The sequence below is a fragment of the Filicampus tigris genome, chromosome 4 (genome assembly GCF_054856515.1).
Source record: "Filicampus tigris isolate MCC_2025a chromosome 4, RoL_Ftig_1.0, whole genome shotgun sequence".
In the NCBI taxonomy this organism is placed as follows: Eukaryota; Metazoa; Chordata; class Actinopteri; order Syngnathiformes; family Syngnathidae; genus Filicampus; species Filicampus tigris.
The window spans coordinates 23,775,866-23,794,326 of record NC_141220.1 but is presented as its reverse complement, the minus strand read 5'-3'; the positions used below and the strand labels follow the sequence as shown (position 1 = coordinate 23,794,326).

The window sequence follows — 18,461 nt, the reverse complement described above, 5'->3', positions numbered from 1 at the left end:
GTTCGACCCTTATGGCCCTCACAGGTTTAGCTCAAAGAAAGCAATACATACATTGTTGTTTACCTTGACACAGGCTGATTTTTGAGGGTTTGCGGATGGCCGCATAACTTTACTAAATAATCAGATGGTCTAGTGTCGTGTCCATGATGAATTCATAGAACGAATGATGATGTGGAAGGCCAAATAGCTCATCAAACGTATGCGTCAAAGAGTAATTTAGGCTTTCAAACAACTATGCGGATGCCACATAGTTTTATTAGTTACTCAGATGGTCTACTGTAGCGTCCAAGAATAATTCAGGGACTGAGATTACTACATGATGGCTGCATATCTTTAGTAATTTGTCAAATGGTTTACTGTAGCATCCCAGAATAATGAAGGGACTCAAGTAACTATGTTAAGGCCACATAGCTTGATCTATGATTGAGATTGAGAGTCTAATTCAGTGTCCAAGAATTTTTCAGCGATTCAAATGACTATGCAGGCAGCCGCATAGGTGATAGCTTTATTAGTTCATCACATCGTTTGCCATAGTTTCCAAGAATAATTTAGAAATTCAAACGACTATGCATACAGTTGGATAGCTTTAAATGAGGTTTTCAGTGATTTTTTTTGTTTGTTTTTGTTCTGTGATTGGACAGTTTTTGGTGTCTTTTAGCAAAAGGTGTACCAACACACCTCATCCAGGACAAACTCCTCCACGTCCACCACCTCAAAAGTGTCGTCGTCACCTTGCGGGGACGTGACAGCAGCGAGGGCAGCAGCCAGCCTCCTCCTCAAGGTGAAGCCTCTCCATCGCGCCTGGATGCAGAACACGTGCAAAAAAAAAAAAAAGTTTTTTAAACACTTTATGAGCGCTACAATACCGTGCGCTAGCCCATTCCAAAGACAAAACATGTTCCTCTTTTTTCCCTGAACTCTGCATGACTTTGGGTTGCTCCAAGACAAATGGAGCTCCAGTGTGCCTCTAAATCCAATGAGTCCCTGTGGGAATTGGGGGGGAAGAACAGGGGGACTCCTACTACCGCACTTCTTTGGAATTTGATAAATCACTATGTATCTTCCCAACACATGGACACACACACGCTTACGAGTTTATTGGAGTATGCCTTTTCATTTTAAACAAAACAAACAAACAAAAAAGGCATTCAAATCAAATGAACTCCAATATTTCTCATAAATAATATGACATTTTAAGTACAACTTTACTATCATGACACTGGATTTTTTTTCTTTGGAGTAAAAATGTGACTTTATTACTAGTAGGTTTTGGGGGGAGGTTCAGAAAAAAAAAACTTTATTCGTGTAAGATTATAAAAAATAACGACAAAATAACTTGGGTATTCTGCTCAAGTTATGACTATTAAAAAAATATGAATTTACTCTTATTAGTTTACAGATTTTTTCTCATAAAAGTATAACCTTACTTTTGAATGATTACAATTTGTATAAAAAGTTTAACTATTCTTATGAGATTAGAGCTTTTTTTCAGATAACGTTTTGAAAAAAAAAAATACAACTTTATTGTCATAAGATCTCTTTATAAAAACAAAACTATTCTCATAAGATACTGGGTATTACAGAAAAAATAACTTATTGCAAGATTATAACTTTCTTAAAAAAACAATGCAATTTATGTTGAAAAACAAGATTTTCTTAATTTTTGTCTTTTTCTTGTGAAAATATAACTATTATTTACAAACACACACACACACACACATGAACACAAAATCATCCAAACCTCAAAGGACTCATTTGACACATTGTGTGTTGAATAATCTGCGGGAAGTGTTGAATTGCACGCTTTTTGAAATAAAAGCCCCGTGGAGGATTAGTGCAACGTGGCTACACAGTACATATGAGGCCCACAAGATAGCCGACCAGGAAAGAACACATTTACAGGATTCCCAAATGGGGGTGCGCCATATTAAAAGTGAAATAGTGATCTATAATACTTTACCAATAATTCATTTTTATGTGTTTTCACTATTAAATAATGTCTTTATTGGCTATAAACCAAGAGGGGGTTTCGGAGAAGGGTTGCACTAGACTGTTGAGGGGGGTGCGCGTCTAAAGCGTCTAAAACATTTAGCATAGGTTGCTATTATAGCCAACAATTTTACCTGGATGAGAGTTGCCGCATGGTGCTGTACAAGATTGCTCTTCAGCTCAGAGGACCCAAGGTTGCCTCCATCTGCTGCTTTCCCGCCTCCAACTTCTGATGCAAGAGAGATGCTGATGGCAAACAGAGAAAATGAGAAAACATCCATCCATTATCTATACCGCTTGTCCTCACAAGGGTCGCGGGTGTGCTGGAGCCTATCCCAGCAGTCATCGGGCAGTGGGCAGGGGACACCCTGAATTGGTTGCCAGTCAATCGCAGGGCACACAGAGACAAACATCTGTACCCACAATCGCACCTAGGGGCAATTTAGAGAGTCCAATCAACCTACCATGCATGTTTTATTTGGAATGTGGGAGGAAACCGGAGTACCCGGAGAAAACCCATGCAGGCATGGGGAGAACATGCAAGCTCCACACGGGGAGGCCGGAGCCGGGATCGAACCCATGACCTCTGAACTGTGAGGCGGACGTGCTAACCAGTCGACCACCGTACCGCCCTATATATTACACATATGAACTTGTGTATTTGTGTTAGCTTCACTGTCATACTAGCAGGTCACTTGCTAATTCTCAACATCAAGATGACTTTACTATTTTTTATTGAATCTTCCAGTGGGACTAAAACAACAAAAAGACAGATAAATGAATCCCTAAAGTACAGTGGTATCCTGACGTATGATTTTTCCAAGTTATGAGCCATCGCTCGCTCGGTTTTACAAAATCGGAGATAGTCCCGGAACGAATTAAACTCATAAGGCAAGGTACAACTGTACTAAGAAAAATAAATATTTTAACCAAAACTGTATTTTTTTTGTAGTGTTTGCATAATTTTGCCGACAAACTGCAATCAAACAATGCCTTTCCATGTTTGGTTGAACTAACAAACTCAGGAGTTAATTACCTTTTAAGGTCATAGTCTTCATGGTGTGACGGCATTTGCACTCTTATCCTTGTTCCCATCACTGCTGATGCATGAATGTCACAAAATGGCGTCGCACTGCCCTTTCCGGAAGCGACGGGCGAAACCTGGTCAAGAGTTTCATCAAAGGCTGTCCGGCTGGCAGGTGTTTGCCCGACATGGGAACGTTCTAGGGAGCGTCGCTGCTCCTCGGCCAGGTGCAAAGCCTCTGTCAAGTGTCCGCAGGAAAGTTTGATGGCGTCCAGTGGGTGGGAAGCTTTGCTGTCGACAAACAGCATTTACCAAAGCATGAAGAACATACAGTAGCTCACAAAAGTGATACACGTATAATATATAGGGTATATATTAGGGTTGTCAAAGTTAAAGCATTAACTATGGAGATTTAAATGTTAGAACGCATGAAAAAAAATTAACTCAGTTAACTCAATTGTACTCAGCTGACCTCTGCTCACCTTGCAGCCAAACTTAGCGGAGTGTCACTGTCGCAAAGACAGGCTTTTACGGAGTTTTACTTTAAAAAGTTGTTCGACGGCTCATTAGAGAAATCCAAAATAATTAGCGCACGTTCCAAAGCCAAATTCAAATTCCATATTAGTTGTACGTCTTTGGTGTATCATTTAACAGTTGTATTTTACAGGAAAATAATCGTAGAGAGCTACTAGAACAATCTTTGCATCAAAATATACTTACATTTTTTTTCCACATTACTTCCAAGATTTTCCTCAAGTAAATGTCGTTTCCAAGCTACGTAAAACAATTGTAAATGAAAAATATGATTAATTGCGATTAATTATGGAAAATTTTGCGATTAATTCGTTTAAAATTATGATCGCTTGACAGTACTAGTATATATATATATATATATATATATATATATATATATATATATAAATCTTTTACTATACAACACTGAAGTAATGTCGCTTTAATATAATGTACAGTAGCCAGTGCACAGCTTGAATGTTGTTACGACTCTTGGCTTGTCCCCCGTCACTTGTCCCCCGTCACACGTGCACCACGTTGGTGCCCACAAGTCTACGGTGTGTTCCCACTTACCTACGAATTGCGTCATTTCCGCAGGGACGGAACCCCGTTGTAAATTGAGGACCTCATTTACTTGTAATAGTTTCGACTAACATCAGCCTTCACACACTTTATTGTGGACCTCCAAGAGAGGGTATGTGTGTCTCCTAACAGCATATAGTGAGTCTTTCATTGAGGGGATTTAGTGGCCACAAAGGAACCTCAATGAAAACTTAATGAATCTATTAGCAGCATGTCTCTGATCCCCCCCTTTCTGTCCTCCAGGCTGGGGGGCTCTGCTAGAGTAGCAGGCCAGTAACCTGTAGACCATGTCCCTCTCCACAAAGACCTGTCTCTTCCCCTCACAGTGGGACAAAGAGGGAGAGGACTCTGGAGGTCCGAAGGGAAGCGACCCCAGTGACCTTCCTTCTTTTACCTGCTGGTTCACTCCGGGGTCACTCTGAGAATGTAAAACACTGTTCCACTCAAGGTTTACATATAAAAACTTCACAGAGTCTTAATAGGTGATTACTGAAACATCCAGAGGAGTACAGTGGAATCTGAGTAGTGCCCCCCTGGAATGTTAAAAAAAAATTAGCTCCCAACACCAGTTTCACCGATCGACACCAAACTGGTGCACATGTTTATCATAAAAGGAAATGCGAAAAAGTCTCAAGGACCCATATCTGACCACGAACAGGAAGTTGTCCAGTATTTAGGTTTGAAGCAGTCGGTTTGAAGCAGCCTAATTCCCACGCTTTTACCTTGACAAACTCTTACGAGGGAATTCGCCCAAATGAGCACCAATCGGAAGCTCGGATACTCGTCGGATGGGTGACAGTGGCACTACAGGGAATTAACTAAATCGACGAATATGAATTGAATACGAATAAAGAATTGCCTAAATATCTAATGTCAACCGAGCAAGAGGCTCAAAGCTTGATCGTTACTTTGAAGACTTTCAGACAGTTGGGGGGGAAAAAAAACGAGCCCCTGAAACCAGTTTCATTGATCAGTACGAAACTGTCATGGCATGTCCTATCACAACAGGACACTAACGATGTGACGATTCACTCAAGCTCAGATTTCGCGGCATAATCGCACCAGCAAGCAGTTGCTCTTATATGACCATCGGTAGCTTACAGCTGGAATTCTTTAAAGCGGAAGTCAACTGAAACATATTTTTTTCAAGAATATGTCTATGCAAGCCCACTAGTTGAAACACGGCATTCTGCTAAATCCACCCGTTTTTAGCCATGTCGGTGGCCATTTTGTCATTTCTGCCAACTGAAAATGACATCACAGTGTCTCAGGGCTCAGGTGACGACCAATCACAGCTCACCTGTTTCCTGAAGCTGAGCCATGATTGGTCATTACCTGAGCCCTGATCGTTTGTGATGTCATTTTCAGCTGACAGAAAAGCTAAAATGGCCGCCCCCTGAGATGGCTAAAATAGGGTGGATTTTGCTGCTTAACTCATATTCCACAAACGCAATATTAATCAGAATTTTGAGGATTTTTGGAAAGTTAAAGAAAGCGCTCCTGACACAAGTACATAAACACAAAATTTGGTGGACATACCATAACAGGACGCCCGAAATGGAATTCAAAAAGAAGTTTGATATTTTGGCTTGAAGCAGCCATTTTGGGCAAATTCCAGGGCTTATACTACAAAACTCCAAATAGGGTCCAAATGAGCCACAGAACTGATGAGTTGAAACTCAAACAACAACATTGTATTGAACAATTCACAATTGGAAGGAGGAATTATAGTAACGTGAATGCTCACGCACCCCCACATAGGTGCGCACCAGAATCTGGGAATCCCTGATCCATTTTTCACGAGAACAGCCTTTTTTCTGAACCTTCTAGTTTTACACATCTTCACACATTTTTCAAGTATTAGTCCAACATATTGGATCACTTTTCAGCAGTCTTGTGTGGACTGACTTTTAAAAGTAAAAGTGATATCGTCTACAAGCGCTCTTTCATCCTGCGTCCTGTTGGGAAAAGTTGTGAAACCGTACCCGTGCCAGACCCCGTGGTTCCTCCGCCTTTACTGGACGGGCGTGTGGGCAATGCGCTAAGTCTCGTCTAAGCCTTGCAGTGACACCAGGTCAGGCCAGGGGTTAAATGGCGGCGCTGTTCCCTGCAAAGACCACAAACTGACTCATTGTCCAGTGGCCAGAAGGGGGTCGAGGGCGCACTGTGAGGGGTGAGCAACGCTACCAGCCCTCCCTCAAGCCATAGCAGTCCTCAGCGTGACCTGTGGGAGTCGTCGACGCCACTTTTTATCTTTTGTGCTTTGTAATTTGGATGGGTCACGAAGTGGAGTGGAAAGTTGACCGCCGTTTTGAAAGCCTTGGTGGTCCGAGGAGCACCGCGGGCCGGCGACGTGGAAGGCCTTGTGAAAATAGATGAACGTTGTCTTTAGGCTCGCTACACCCTGTGCATCAGACATAACAAGAAGGTAGCTGACATTCCTGGCCGGCTCGAGGGTCTCTCAAGACGAGACTAAAAAGATAAGGTGTCTTTTGTACCACCCGGTTTGTTTGTCGCTTGCTGCGCAGCTTGATTACCTGGTGAAGTCAGCAACAAAATGATCACTTTTGGGTTTGATCGCAACGATAATTACAAAAAAATAGGGATGTCACGATATCAAAATGTCACGGTACGATAATATCACGATATGACGTGGCAATTTTAATATCGCGATATCACGATATTGCTAATATTGTGACATCCCTACCAAAAAAAAAACATCAACATTTTGTACTCAGTGGCAACAAGGGTCAGGAAGAACTGCTGGGATTACCAAAATGAGCCTCAAATGGCCTCTTGAAAACATAATGGTAGACTTTGTGTATCTTTTTCAGCATGGTTTATTAACTCATTCACTGCCAGACATTTTCAGATCCTCTTTTAGCCCATCGTTTGAATTTTTTTTTTAAATATATAAATATGTTCCTGGGATTTAATGGCTGTACTGTGAAAATACAAGTACATTTGTCAATGACAGTGAATGAGTAAAGACTTTTTTGTGGATTTACTCATGATAGACACGCCTACCAAATGTCCTGTTGCTCAGTGAAACTGGCTTTAGGAGCGGAATGTTCTTAAACTTTACTGTGCACGACTGAACCAGTCATCAAACTTCGCCGTTATTCTTTGCCCATACGCAATAACAAAAACCCAACTGCTTTGTAATTTTAAGACCATCCATCTGTTTAGTATGAATACTTCGAATCTGATAGCGACTGGACAAAATCTCTTGAAGTTAATCCTTGAAAGACCTCTTCAAACCAAAATGGCGGCCTTACTGTGTCTTTTCAGGCAAGGCCAGCACCTGCATTGACATAAGAATTATTTTGTATCTACCTGAGCTGCTCAATGTGCTGCCGCTGTAAATCGCCAATCTGCTGAAGTTGCGTCCGGATCAAGCTGAGGAGTCCGTCCGCGGCAGAATTTATCTGCCTAGCAACAGACAAATCCGTCAGGAGGGCGCCTGCATCCGTCCCATCGATTGTCCTCAGACTGGACACTGCTGCCTGTAGAGTGCATCTGACAACAAGAGAAAACTTGGTCATCTATCCATACATCTAGAAGCCATCTTGGCTAAATGTTAGACATAATGTAGCAGGTATGTGTGTGTATCCTGGTGAAAATGTATGTACAGTATTTTAGGGGTTCTGAACACGACCCCCAAAACTCACGCAGTAATGTCCCCTGGAAAATAATTTGCTCCTGGCACCAATTTCCCTCAATGAAACGAAATGGGGCGGCCATATCTATCACCATAACACAACGTAGTAAAAAGTCACAAGGACCCATGGCCAAAACTAAAAAAGAAGTCGTACATTGACTCGGACTACGAAATTCGCCCAAATAAGCTCCATTTGGAAGCAGGTATAACAGACTGATGGGCGACACTAAATTGCAAAGTCAAAAGATCATTTAAAGGATTCGCCTTTAAAAAGGAAAGCCCCAAAAATACCCACCATTTTATCGTGTAATATGATCCCCGCATTTTAAAGGCCCAATACAAACACGATTTATGTCTTAGCTAATGAATATAGAGCATTAGCATACTCGCTTACGTTTTGCGTTTTAATGTTACTTTTTATTTTGTCATCAGTTACATACAGAATATTTAGATAAGTAGCATCGTCGACTGGTTTCTTCCACATATACATTTAGATTAGCTAACAATTTGGAATCATTAGTAATAATGGCAAAATATCGCAATAATACGCCAGTGCAAGTTACTCTGCGATTTCCACACCTAAAACGAATACAGAATTAATGTAATCACGTAATGCATGTAATCACTATTTTCGTTTTAGGTGACAATTTAAGTGGCTCTATCATTGAGGCGTTAGGGTTTCCAGTCACCAAATATGGTAACATGTCCAATACTCTTCATAGAGTCCCTTTGTCCTTTGGGAAAAGCCTATGTTTCACGATAATAGTAATAAACACACACACAAAAAGTAGTAGTTCCGCACTTGTAGAAAAGTCCAACAAGTGTTGTTAGTTAAGTTATCAGGGTCTTGTGAGGCTAAGGGACCTGCTGAGTGGCAGAGTCTTTGGGTTGGGGGGGGGGGGGGGGTTGGGGTGTTGAAATGGCGGCCCGAGGCTAAGGATGTCCGAGCAGAGGAATCCCAACTATCTGCCAGAGAAACAGACTTTTCCGGGCCGTCCAAATGTGGGAATATGTGGAGCTGGAAACTCTGCGGGGACGCTGGGGAACGTCAATAATAATAACATTTTTTCAAAAAAACACCCTTGGGCTACAAAGTTGTTGTTTTTTAAACACGATGAACAACAGAGATGTTCAAAATGGTTTCTCAGAGCAACATACGATAGGCCGCCAAACATGGGATGGGTTCACGGCGGTTTTTGTGGATATTTCAGTCCCATGTTCACTAAAGATGACACAATAAGAAAACTCGATATACAGTATTTATAAAACAGCGACTCCTTCGGCTATTATCTGTAAAACATCTTCATAAGTTTTGGGAAAACTTCTGATTGACTGATTAAAATTAGTGTCCCAATACTTTTCAATAGTTTTCTTGAGTAGGCCAATTCTATGTCAACCTTATTCAAATTTTCAAGGATTATTCCTCACACTCAACCCAAGAATAGGTTTTTAACATCAGTCAACAAAATGGATGCTCTCAGGGTGCAATTGAAAATGGAATGGAATTCGGGTAAAAAAAAAAATTAAAAAAATTGTTTTTCACCCAAAAAGTTTAAATTTGAATCTTTAATTAAACTCCAGAACTTTTGTACAGTAAAATATGTTGTTGTTTTAAGACAGATAATTGCAATTTGATTAAAATGGCTAAAATCTCATTTCCACAACTAACTAACTAATTTTCTCAAATATGCATAATTAAATATGATGACTTATTGACTTTGTTTTAACTTTTTTTTTTTTTCGATTAAAGAGGGGCAAGAGGTGGAGAGGAGTGAGAACTTTGTCGGAATGTTGGAGGGGGCATGTCTAAAAAAAAAGGTTGGAAAGTTGTATTTTTTAAATAATATTAAATTCAATAAGTTAGCACCCATGGTTAAGAATGTAGTCTGGTCCGGCAAAAACAAAAAAAAAACAACCTTAACCCCACTAAAATTCTATTAAAACGTTTTATACAAGATGGGGTGCTCAAGTGCCCCCTGGGGGATGAGTGAGATTACAAATGTAATTTGTTTTAACAAATACATATCTACAATGTAGATTCCACATCCATAATTGCTATTTGCAGGAAAAAAGGGTGTGTGCAAGCTCTGTCAAAATGTTTAACTGTTTTGGGAAAAGGTTTAGGTCAAACAATATTAAATTCAGTTTTGTTTTTTTAAGTTAATGCACTTGGGCATCCTCCAGGGTGTGCGTAGGATTAAAAATTTAACGGTAGCATGGTAACATTTATTTTTGATTTTTTTTAATAAGTATGGAATTTTCACAAATTAAAACAGTTTAATGTGATTTTTTTCCTCACTTTTTTTTTCCAAACAATCAAAAACCACTCTTGTAATTGCAATTTGCAAGGGAAAGGAGGCATGCGCCACTGGTGGGATGTTGAGCGAGGTGCGTGGTTTAAAGAAGTTTGGGGAAGGCTGATTTATGTTGTTCAACAATATTAAAGTAAAACAACAAAATTTGTCTTTTTCTAAGTTGGCACCTGTGGGTGGTCTGGCTTTTTTTTTGTTTTTATGGATGTGTGCAGGGGAAAGTGTGTGCGGCAACGTAATGTTTTTGGCTGCTTTAAATGCTGCTTTGTGTTCAGCAACTTTAAACACTAGACATTTCTTTTTTAAAGAACTTCCCCTGTGCTGGTGATTGACAGCTCGCTGTCCGTCTGCCATGGTCTGACTGTGTTTTTGTCTCGCTGACACAGATCGGGATTCTGTTGCGCGCCTGCGGGCATGTTGTCTGGCACTCTTCAAACGTAGCACCAAATCTAAATAAATAAAACCCTCTCCGACCTCATATGAGCTCACTGAGGTGGAGAGTGCGCTGGCCGAAAAAAAAAAATCTCCTCCTCATTATTTCTTACCGTTCCGACAGTGAAAAACACAAAATCATAGGACAAATATGAAAATAGATTTCCTTTCGTCGAGGGAAACCATCCAATTTGTAGTGGGGCTCTGGATAAAAATAAGTAACAATTAAAAAGTGACCACAGTGCAGAACTTAAGCTCAATGAAAAAAAAATTGTTGAACTGACGTTTTGTAGGACAATGAAAAAAACGAGATAAGAATCCGACTTCTATAAATCTTTGTTAAGGGAAACCATACAATTTTTGATGAGGATATGAATAAAAGATTGACATAGGAATCACAAAGTAACGTGCGATTGCGATAATATTGCATATATTAATACAGAAAATATGAATCGATATGCTGACGGAAAAAAAAATTATGATACGTACAAAACAAATAAAAATCTCACGAGTAAATACAACACAGTTTTCCAGTCCAATGAGAAGACAATTTGTCAAATTTATGTTTGAGAGAAGAGAGAGGAAAATGAACCGTTACAAAAATGGAAAAATAAATTCCACTTAACTTTGCAAACTAGTCAATTTTAAGTCACAAATTTTGGTTAGCAAATGGGACACGTGTTTTGCCTACAAAAATAATAACGTTGTGGTTCAGGTGATTATTCAATGAATAACGAATAATCTGGTTGCCATTCTCCATGAACCAGAAAGTAGCTAAAAAACAGATGACACACAAACACTTATTTTCCCCCCCAGGAGGTCCGTGCTTTTCTGAGCGTTCGCCTGCCTATTTAGCATAGCATTGTTAAAACAACACATCTAAGACTTTCGCACACGACAGTATATCTTCCACATCCTCCCTCTGACCATATTTCACGGAGCAAGGACTTTACTCCAGAAAGCCGACTCTTACGGTGGAAGCTAAATTTATCGGGATCAGTGTTTTCCTCTGCGGTGATGAGATTCCCAACGCTTGTCGCTGTTTTCGCTGGCTCTGGATGAAAGACAGGCGAGTGGAAATACAAAATGTAAATTCCACTTTTAGGCACCAGAGGAGTTCACTTTGAGTTCATCCCAAGGGGGGGGGAGCTCACCTTTTAGCGTTCCACATTTTAAAGAAGGTAATATTATGGAAAATCGACTTTTTCATTGCTTGTACAGTGAATCCTCGCTAGCAAAAATTCACGAATAATGGACGCCGCACCTAAAAATATTTAATATTGCCTGAAATTTGACTTTAAAACCTAAATAAACTCCCGAACTACAATCCCATTATTTCAAACTCAAACCTTATCCTTAAAGAATAAATGCCGGTGGACAACTCGAGCTCCTCCAATGCTAGCACGATGCTTTAGAAGGAGCCCTCTTGGGGAATTATGGAAAGAGCACATAAAAATGTGAAGAGGCACAAAAAGGTGCATTTTTCAGTGAATAGTTTTAGCTACGGTGTACAGAAAAAATTTTTTGCGAATGGTGACTCACGAGTCGGCGAGGGTTTGCTGTATATAAATAGTTGGGCCTCTGTTAGCTTACCCATCAAGTAATAAATAAATTCAACAAACCAAGTCAATATTTTGTTATCTGCCTATTTTACAAAATGGGTCTCCAAATGAACAGTTCTGAATTTTACAAAATGGGATGTAGCAATTCTGCTGATTTACGTAATAATTCTTCCAACACCGAGTCTTCCTGCCCATGACTTGATCCGAAGATCCGACAATTATCAAGCGGCGGCCGGATTGAGCTTCAGAAAACAGGTGAGCCGTGATTGGTCTTTAACTGAGCCCTAAGCAATTTTCACTTGACAGAAGTGGGAAAATGGCCGCCGCCTGAGATGGCTAAAACGGGTGGACTTTGCTGCTTAACTCATATTCCACAACACAATATTAATCAGAATGTCATGTTTAGACTATAGTGAAGGCGCATATGATTGCAATGACTTTTTTTTTGTTGACTTCCTCTTTAAACGCTGAGGCTGAAAGGCAGGTTCAAACCTGAGAACAAACCTGAAAGAACTTTTCTGCTTGCGTAAACATTTTTTTAAAAGTACGACAACTTATTTGCTGTTTTGGAGCTTCTAAATGATCTAATGGTTGGCTTGGAGACAGTCACAAGAAGGAGTCATGCCAGATCACCTGACAAAGCTCATTTAAAATCTGCATTTCTGGGCGCACATGGACAACTGCCTTTGGCCTTTCCCACAGCAATTTTACAGATTTGCTATCCCAAATTTTAAATGCAATGTTACACAGGATGGGCACATGCATCCATTTTCCACACAGAACGAGCTAAATCAAATAAAACATGGCTTATATGCAGTTGTTGCCTTCTCCAAATTCATATGAGTGATCGATTCATTTTCTGTTCACTCAGAAATATGTTTGCGTCTTCCGCTGAAACTTCCAATTCCATCTACTTCAAATCTCATTTTGAGCTTGTGGTGCTCCCCCAAATGTTCCATGCAATTTAGCGCCTATTAATAGGGATTTTTAGGAAATAAGGTCGATGGTCGGTAAGTTGGCAACGCTGAGTAAGCGCTCGCTTCATCACAACGCCCTTGCTCCATCCCAGTTGTCATGGTAACAAAAGCTGTCCTTGGCATTTGCATGAAACTGAAACAATGAGACTGTGTTACAATTAATGTTAAGTGTTCTCTAATTCTTTAATCCTTTGTTGATTTTGACAGAAGAATGTCAGAGAGGTTTTATTGGGACACCAGGGAACTGATTTAAACTGTGGAAAGCATTGCGTAACATGTCTCCTTTAAGACACTAAGGGGTCGGAATCCTTGAGTAAAGTCGTACCGCTTGTGTTTGGCTCCTCGACTTTGCTCTTAGAGACAAAATCCGTAACACAATTATCCCTAAGCCAAGCATTAATGGCTTTTTTGGCAGGAAGTTCAAGTTGACTTTAGCTTGTTTTGGACCGGCAGCCATTACAGAATGGTTTGTGAATCCGTTTTTGGGCACCAAAATGGCCGATAGTAGGGTTCTGTCTTATCATATAAACTCATAGAAAAATCAAGAATGCAATTTCTGTAGAAATTGCACTTCAGTGGTGAAGGTGAAGGTGCAGAACTAAACTAGCATAGGATTAAGTTAGATAAATGAAATGTAGAATGTGAGGGTTGTTTAAAATAAATAAATTAATAAATTTTAAAATATTGAATTGTACTATTAATATAATCAAAATAGCTAAAATCATTGTGATCAAGGGTGATTTAAGGTTTGGTATCCATGTATCATTTCTAATGAAAGCTGCCCAAAAGCAAAATAGTAACCTGAATGTTGTGAATGAGGTTGGAATGATTTAAATCGGTTGAGAAATGTGAAACAAGGAGGAAAATGTAATATACATGTAAAATGTCTCCTTGTTTGGGAATTTTGGTGTGAAACTGCGGAATAGCAATTTTTGGAAATATGAAAAATAATTCCCCAAATGTCCAGAATGAGTTGAACATTTTGAAGTTGTAATGATTTTAATCGGATTAGATCGCTGGAAGGATTAGGTGAGACATTTCTGCGTTCATTTGGGAATTTTGACTTGGACAATGAGGGATACTTAAAAAAGTGAGAATTTGGGCAATGTGAAAAATAGCTTACTAAATAGAATATGCGGAACATTTGGAAGTGTGAATGTTTTCAATAATAATTGAATAAGTAGAGAAATACGGAAGGGTGAGTTAAATATGGACATAGCTGCTCAGCATTCAAAGAATACTTCTTTTTTTTTTCTCAAGCTCTACGGGTGTCCGTGTACGGTGGCACAAGTACACCACTAATGCTGGAAATGAAGGGAATGAAGGAATGTTGAGGTTATTTGAGAAACTGGAATGATTTGGGGGATAAGAAAAATCACTCCATGTTCCACAGAACATCGGTAGTGGCAAGCTGTGGCCTTCCAGTTAGAATGTCGCTCGATACTTCATTGGAAATTCCGACAAATTCCAGAAATGTGCTGCTTTCACAAATCACCCTGATGGGCTGCAGGTGATTTTTCACTGAGTGTCGAATCTTGATTGTTTTATTCTCACCTCCAGCTGTCCTCCCGTTGGAGAGGATTCCCAGTGAGGTGTACCTCATCCAAGGAACTGCATCCTGACAGGCTGTGGCACACGTTCTGCACGTCTTAAGAGACAATTTTTGCTTAATAGGGCAGGAGTATTGGTTTTGGTGCTAGCAATTTAAAGTTCACTTACCTGAAAGACAGTTGAAACGCAGGTCCAGGTTAGCCAGCGATACGGCAACAGACATGTCAGGCAGGTGCGCGAGCCTTGAGCACACAAAGAAATACACTTTAATAGCACCGCACGTCCACATATAGCTAAGATGCGTAATATCACTGGACATTTTATTAGGTACACAATCTCATGAGACCCAACGCAAACACTCTGCTTTCACTCTTAATTGACTCTGTTATTCAATGTTTATTATTGTGCTTGTAGTTTGCAGCGTATTGCATAACACTAAGAGCTGTGCCGAATATTTTGGTTACCGTTTACACTCCGCGAGAGGGTCCGAATATTAGAAACAGCTCTCAGTGGGATGTGGGGCTATTCTACAATACAAACTATATTCAAACACTCCTCAAGTACTTTAAACAGACATGTTAAAGCTTTTCAATACAAAAGTGTACACATTTGACTGTGCTGTATATACACACATCCAGAGACTGTACACATGAAGGATACATATATACCGGTACATATCAAAATTTGATAGATTTATATAGACTACAGTTAAGTGGAAGGATACTTAGTTGGCACTAAAGTTCATGGATTTTTTTGGTAATGTCAGTAATTAAAAAAAAATACAGCAGAACTCTACTATAGTTTATTTATTACATTAAAAATATTTGGAATGACTAAAATTTGTATAATGATTGTAAAAACATCGGTTGGTAGATTTTTGCTGTTTAAATTGATTTAAAAAAACACACACCAAAAAAAATAGACACAAAATATTCACACATTTACTGGCAGTATTTTTTGGGGGGGTTTGTTTTGTTTTTTAGTTCTCACTGAACTGCATACCTCACACTGCAGCCCATAAGTGAATATTTGCGTATTATTCTCCATCTCAGTATATATTACCTGTTGCGCGCCAGCGTGAGCGTGTGCAAGTGCGGCAGCCATGAGGCAGTGAGAAGGCGGCGCAGAGAGGCCAGGCTGTTGTCGTCCATGTGCAGCTCCCCGAGGAGGACGTGGTCGTGCAGAGCGGGCGGCTGGAGTGGAGGAACACAGCCCAGTTGTCACTTAACGACAAGCACGCTTGGGGGGGGGTTACAACAACGTTAGCGGGCTGCTGCTAAGTGGGGTCCATCCATCAATGTCAGACGGTCCAGCCGGGCAGAAAAGCACCGTTTCATTAAGTAATTAGACCACTAATATGTTCTTGTGTTTGTCTTGTTAATTGCTCGGAATGACACCATTGCCCGATTATTGCTTTGAATGTTTTATTTGATTTTTTTTTTCCAATTGCAACATCATTGTAAAATGACACCGTAAACAAGTGATTCGACTGTTTCGTCTCCATACAAGGCCTCATTAAATAAACAAAAATATTTATTTTAACTAATTTATTCATTGTTAAATTACAATCAACAAAATAATCATCAATTTAGATTTTCTTTACACATTCATTTATTTTAATTGTGGTATTTAACCTATTGCCTTGTTGACTTTTTCAATTTGTTTTGTCATAGTTATGTAAATGTTTGGCATAGACATAGTGATTTTTTTTTTTAAATCGAAAAAAGTTTATTTGTGGCTTACAGTATTTTCAAATTCCTCTTTCAGAATGTGTAAAAAAAAAAAAGCAAAAATATTTACTTGGTTTAATATTAATCGTTTTCAAAATTATATTTAAACAATGATTATTTTTTAATTGTAATATTATTGTATCTAATACAAAATACCGCTCAGGATATTGGCGAATACTACCTCGGTGAGGCTGTTGGAGGTAAGGTCCAACGTGCGGAGCAGAACGTTGCTCTCCAGACCCTCCACCCCAGCCAGGTGGTTGTGAGAGCAGTTGAGGTGCAGTAGGGTGCAGATGTCCCTCAGACCTTTTGTACTCACAAGCTGGTTGTGGTCCAGAGACAAGCGCTGGAGTCTCCTCAAAGATCCTAGACCAGCTAGAAGATGGGAAATACATCAATCGTGACACTCAGTTATCATTGCAGTAGCAAAAATGCTGAAAAGGGGTGGAATTTTGCTGCATGCTTTGAATGGGAGCAAGTAGCGTCATCTGTTGGACAAATGTAAAATTAAATATTGACAGACGAGTCTCAGTTCATTAAAAATATATTTCTGGTTGAAAAGAATTACATTTTCAGTGGGAGATTTTTTTTCTTGCTTGGACTGTTTTTTTCGGGGGGCAGGAGGGGAGGGGGGGTTTAGAGCAGTGATTCTTAACCAGTGTGCCGTGGCACATTAGTGTGCTGTGAGAAATCTTCAGGTGTGCCGCGGAAAATTACCCAATGTCAATTATATTGCCAAAAATTACATAGTATTTTTTAAAAACATTTTGGGGGTTCATTTATCTACGGCAACCACGTATAATAACAGGTATAACATTGAAAATGCTCTTCCAGGAAATGACTGAAATTACATAATTCACCTTTTTTTATTTTTCCTTCTGACCACCGCGAGTTCACTTTAAGGGTCCAAAGTGATTGCCCAAGTTAGGTCATCTTGCAGTGGTGAGCAAAATAGAGGCATACTCATAGTAATGCTGCCCCCCTAAGGAGAATTGTAGGCATTGCTAAACAAAAGCTTTGTAAGCCACAAAAAAAAAAAAAAAAAAAAAGGAATTGTATTAATACATGATCAAAAAGTGTGTTTCATCTTCAACACCGCTTTTCCTGTACAGGGTCGCGGGGAGGTAAAGGTACAAATGCTCAGTTCTTGTTGATCAGATTGAGGCATACAAATAATTGACTTATTTAAGTTTGTGGAGCAGTGAAAAAAAGGGATAACGGTAGATTAGTTTGGATGCTAATCGGTATTAAGAACCAATGGACCGAAGATTTGTGTTACATTTTGACATTGTAAAATTGTAATAACTTAGCAAAAAAAAAAGTGCTTACCAATGCGTGTAATGGAGTTGTATGAAAGTTCAAGAACTTCCAGGTTCTCCGCGCCGTTTAGGCCGTGAACAGACGTCAGTTTGTTGCAGCTCATCTTTAGAACTCTCAGGCCAGTCATATTCTCGCAGTCCACCTTCGAGATGTTGTTTTCCTCCCGTGAAAAAAATAAAAATACAAAATAAATGGTGATGTTTGCTTTGACAAAATGAACGCCATTCAAAATGGCCAACCAAGCACTTACCCGCACGTCGATGTAGCACAGCTCCGCTAACTGGCTGATTCCTTCCAAGACCTTCAGCCCGCATCTTTTCAGCGTTAGAGACTGGAGTCGTACGCACTGAGCCAAAGTGGACAAACTGCAGCCTGGCAGGTCCTCCAGAACCAAGATGGTTACCTGGAAGACACAAAATGGCGTCGTCATTTCAGTCATTTCCCTATTACACACTATTATAAGTATCCTTCGATTGCTTGAATGACACTGACAAAGTTCCCTGTGTTGTTTGAAAGTCACCGACACAGGATTGGTGGGACGAAGTGGGCCCATGAATTTTGAAGCCCCCTTCACACCGTCTCTAAAAGTCTGAATTTTTCCTGTGTTGCTGCTCCTTATGAACAGCAACGGCATGGAATGGAGAGACCAAGTTCAAATTTCTTCCTTCAAAGGTAGCTCCAGAAGGCCCTTTTACACTGGTTGCAAAAGTCACTGCCTTTGTCACTGCTATGTGGGAAAGGCACCCACACAAAATGGGGGTCAGGTTGACCTCGCAATTTAGCGTCTTTTGGGGTAGTAGCACAGTAC

General features: G+C 39.9%; 1 protein-coding gene across 2 annotated transcripts in view; it reads right to left on the bottom strand.

Moving 5' to 3' along the window:
- The window catches only part of lrriq1 (leucine-rich repeats and IQ motif containing 1), a 40,272-nt gene that overhangs the window by 15,495 nt on the left and 6,316 nt on the right, over positions 1-18,461 (bottom strand). For both annotated transcript variants that reach the window (XM_086028752.1, XM_086028753.1), the window contains exons 8-17: positions 17,904-18,056; positions 17,663-17,813; positions 16,515-16,708; positions 15,666-15,796; positions 14,772-14,845; positions 14,607-14,700; positions 7,445-7,627; positions 3,026-3,304; positions 2,124-2,235; positions 679-801 (exon numbers count right to left, since the gene is read on the bottom strand). In XM_086028752.1, coding sequence (XP_085884878.1) covers positions 679-801; positions 2,124-2,235; positions 3,026-3,304; positions 7,445-7,627; positions 14,607-14,700; positions 14,772-14,845; positions 15,666-15,796; positions 16,515-16,708; positions 17,663-17,813; positions 17,904-18,056 — 1,494 coding nt within the window. The remainder of the gene's footprint in view (positions 1-678; positions 802-2,123; positions 2,236-3,025; positions 3,305-7,444; positions 7,628-14,606; positions 14,701-14,771; positions 14,846-15,665; positions 15,797-16,514; positions 16,709-17,662; positions 17,814-17,903; positions 18,057-18,461) is intronic.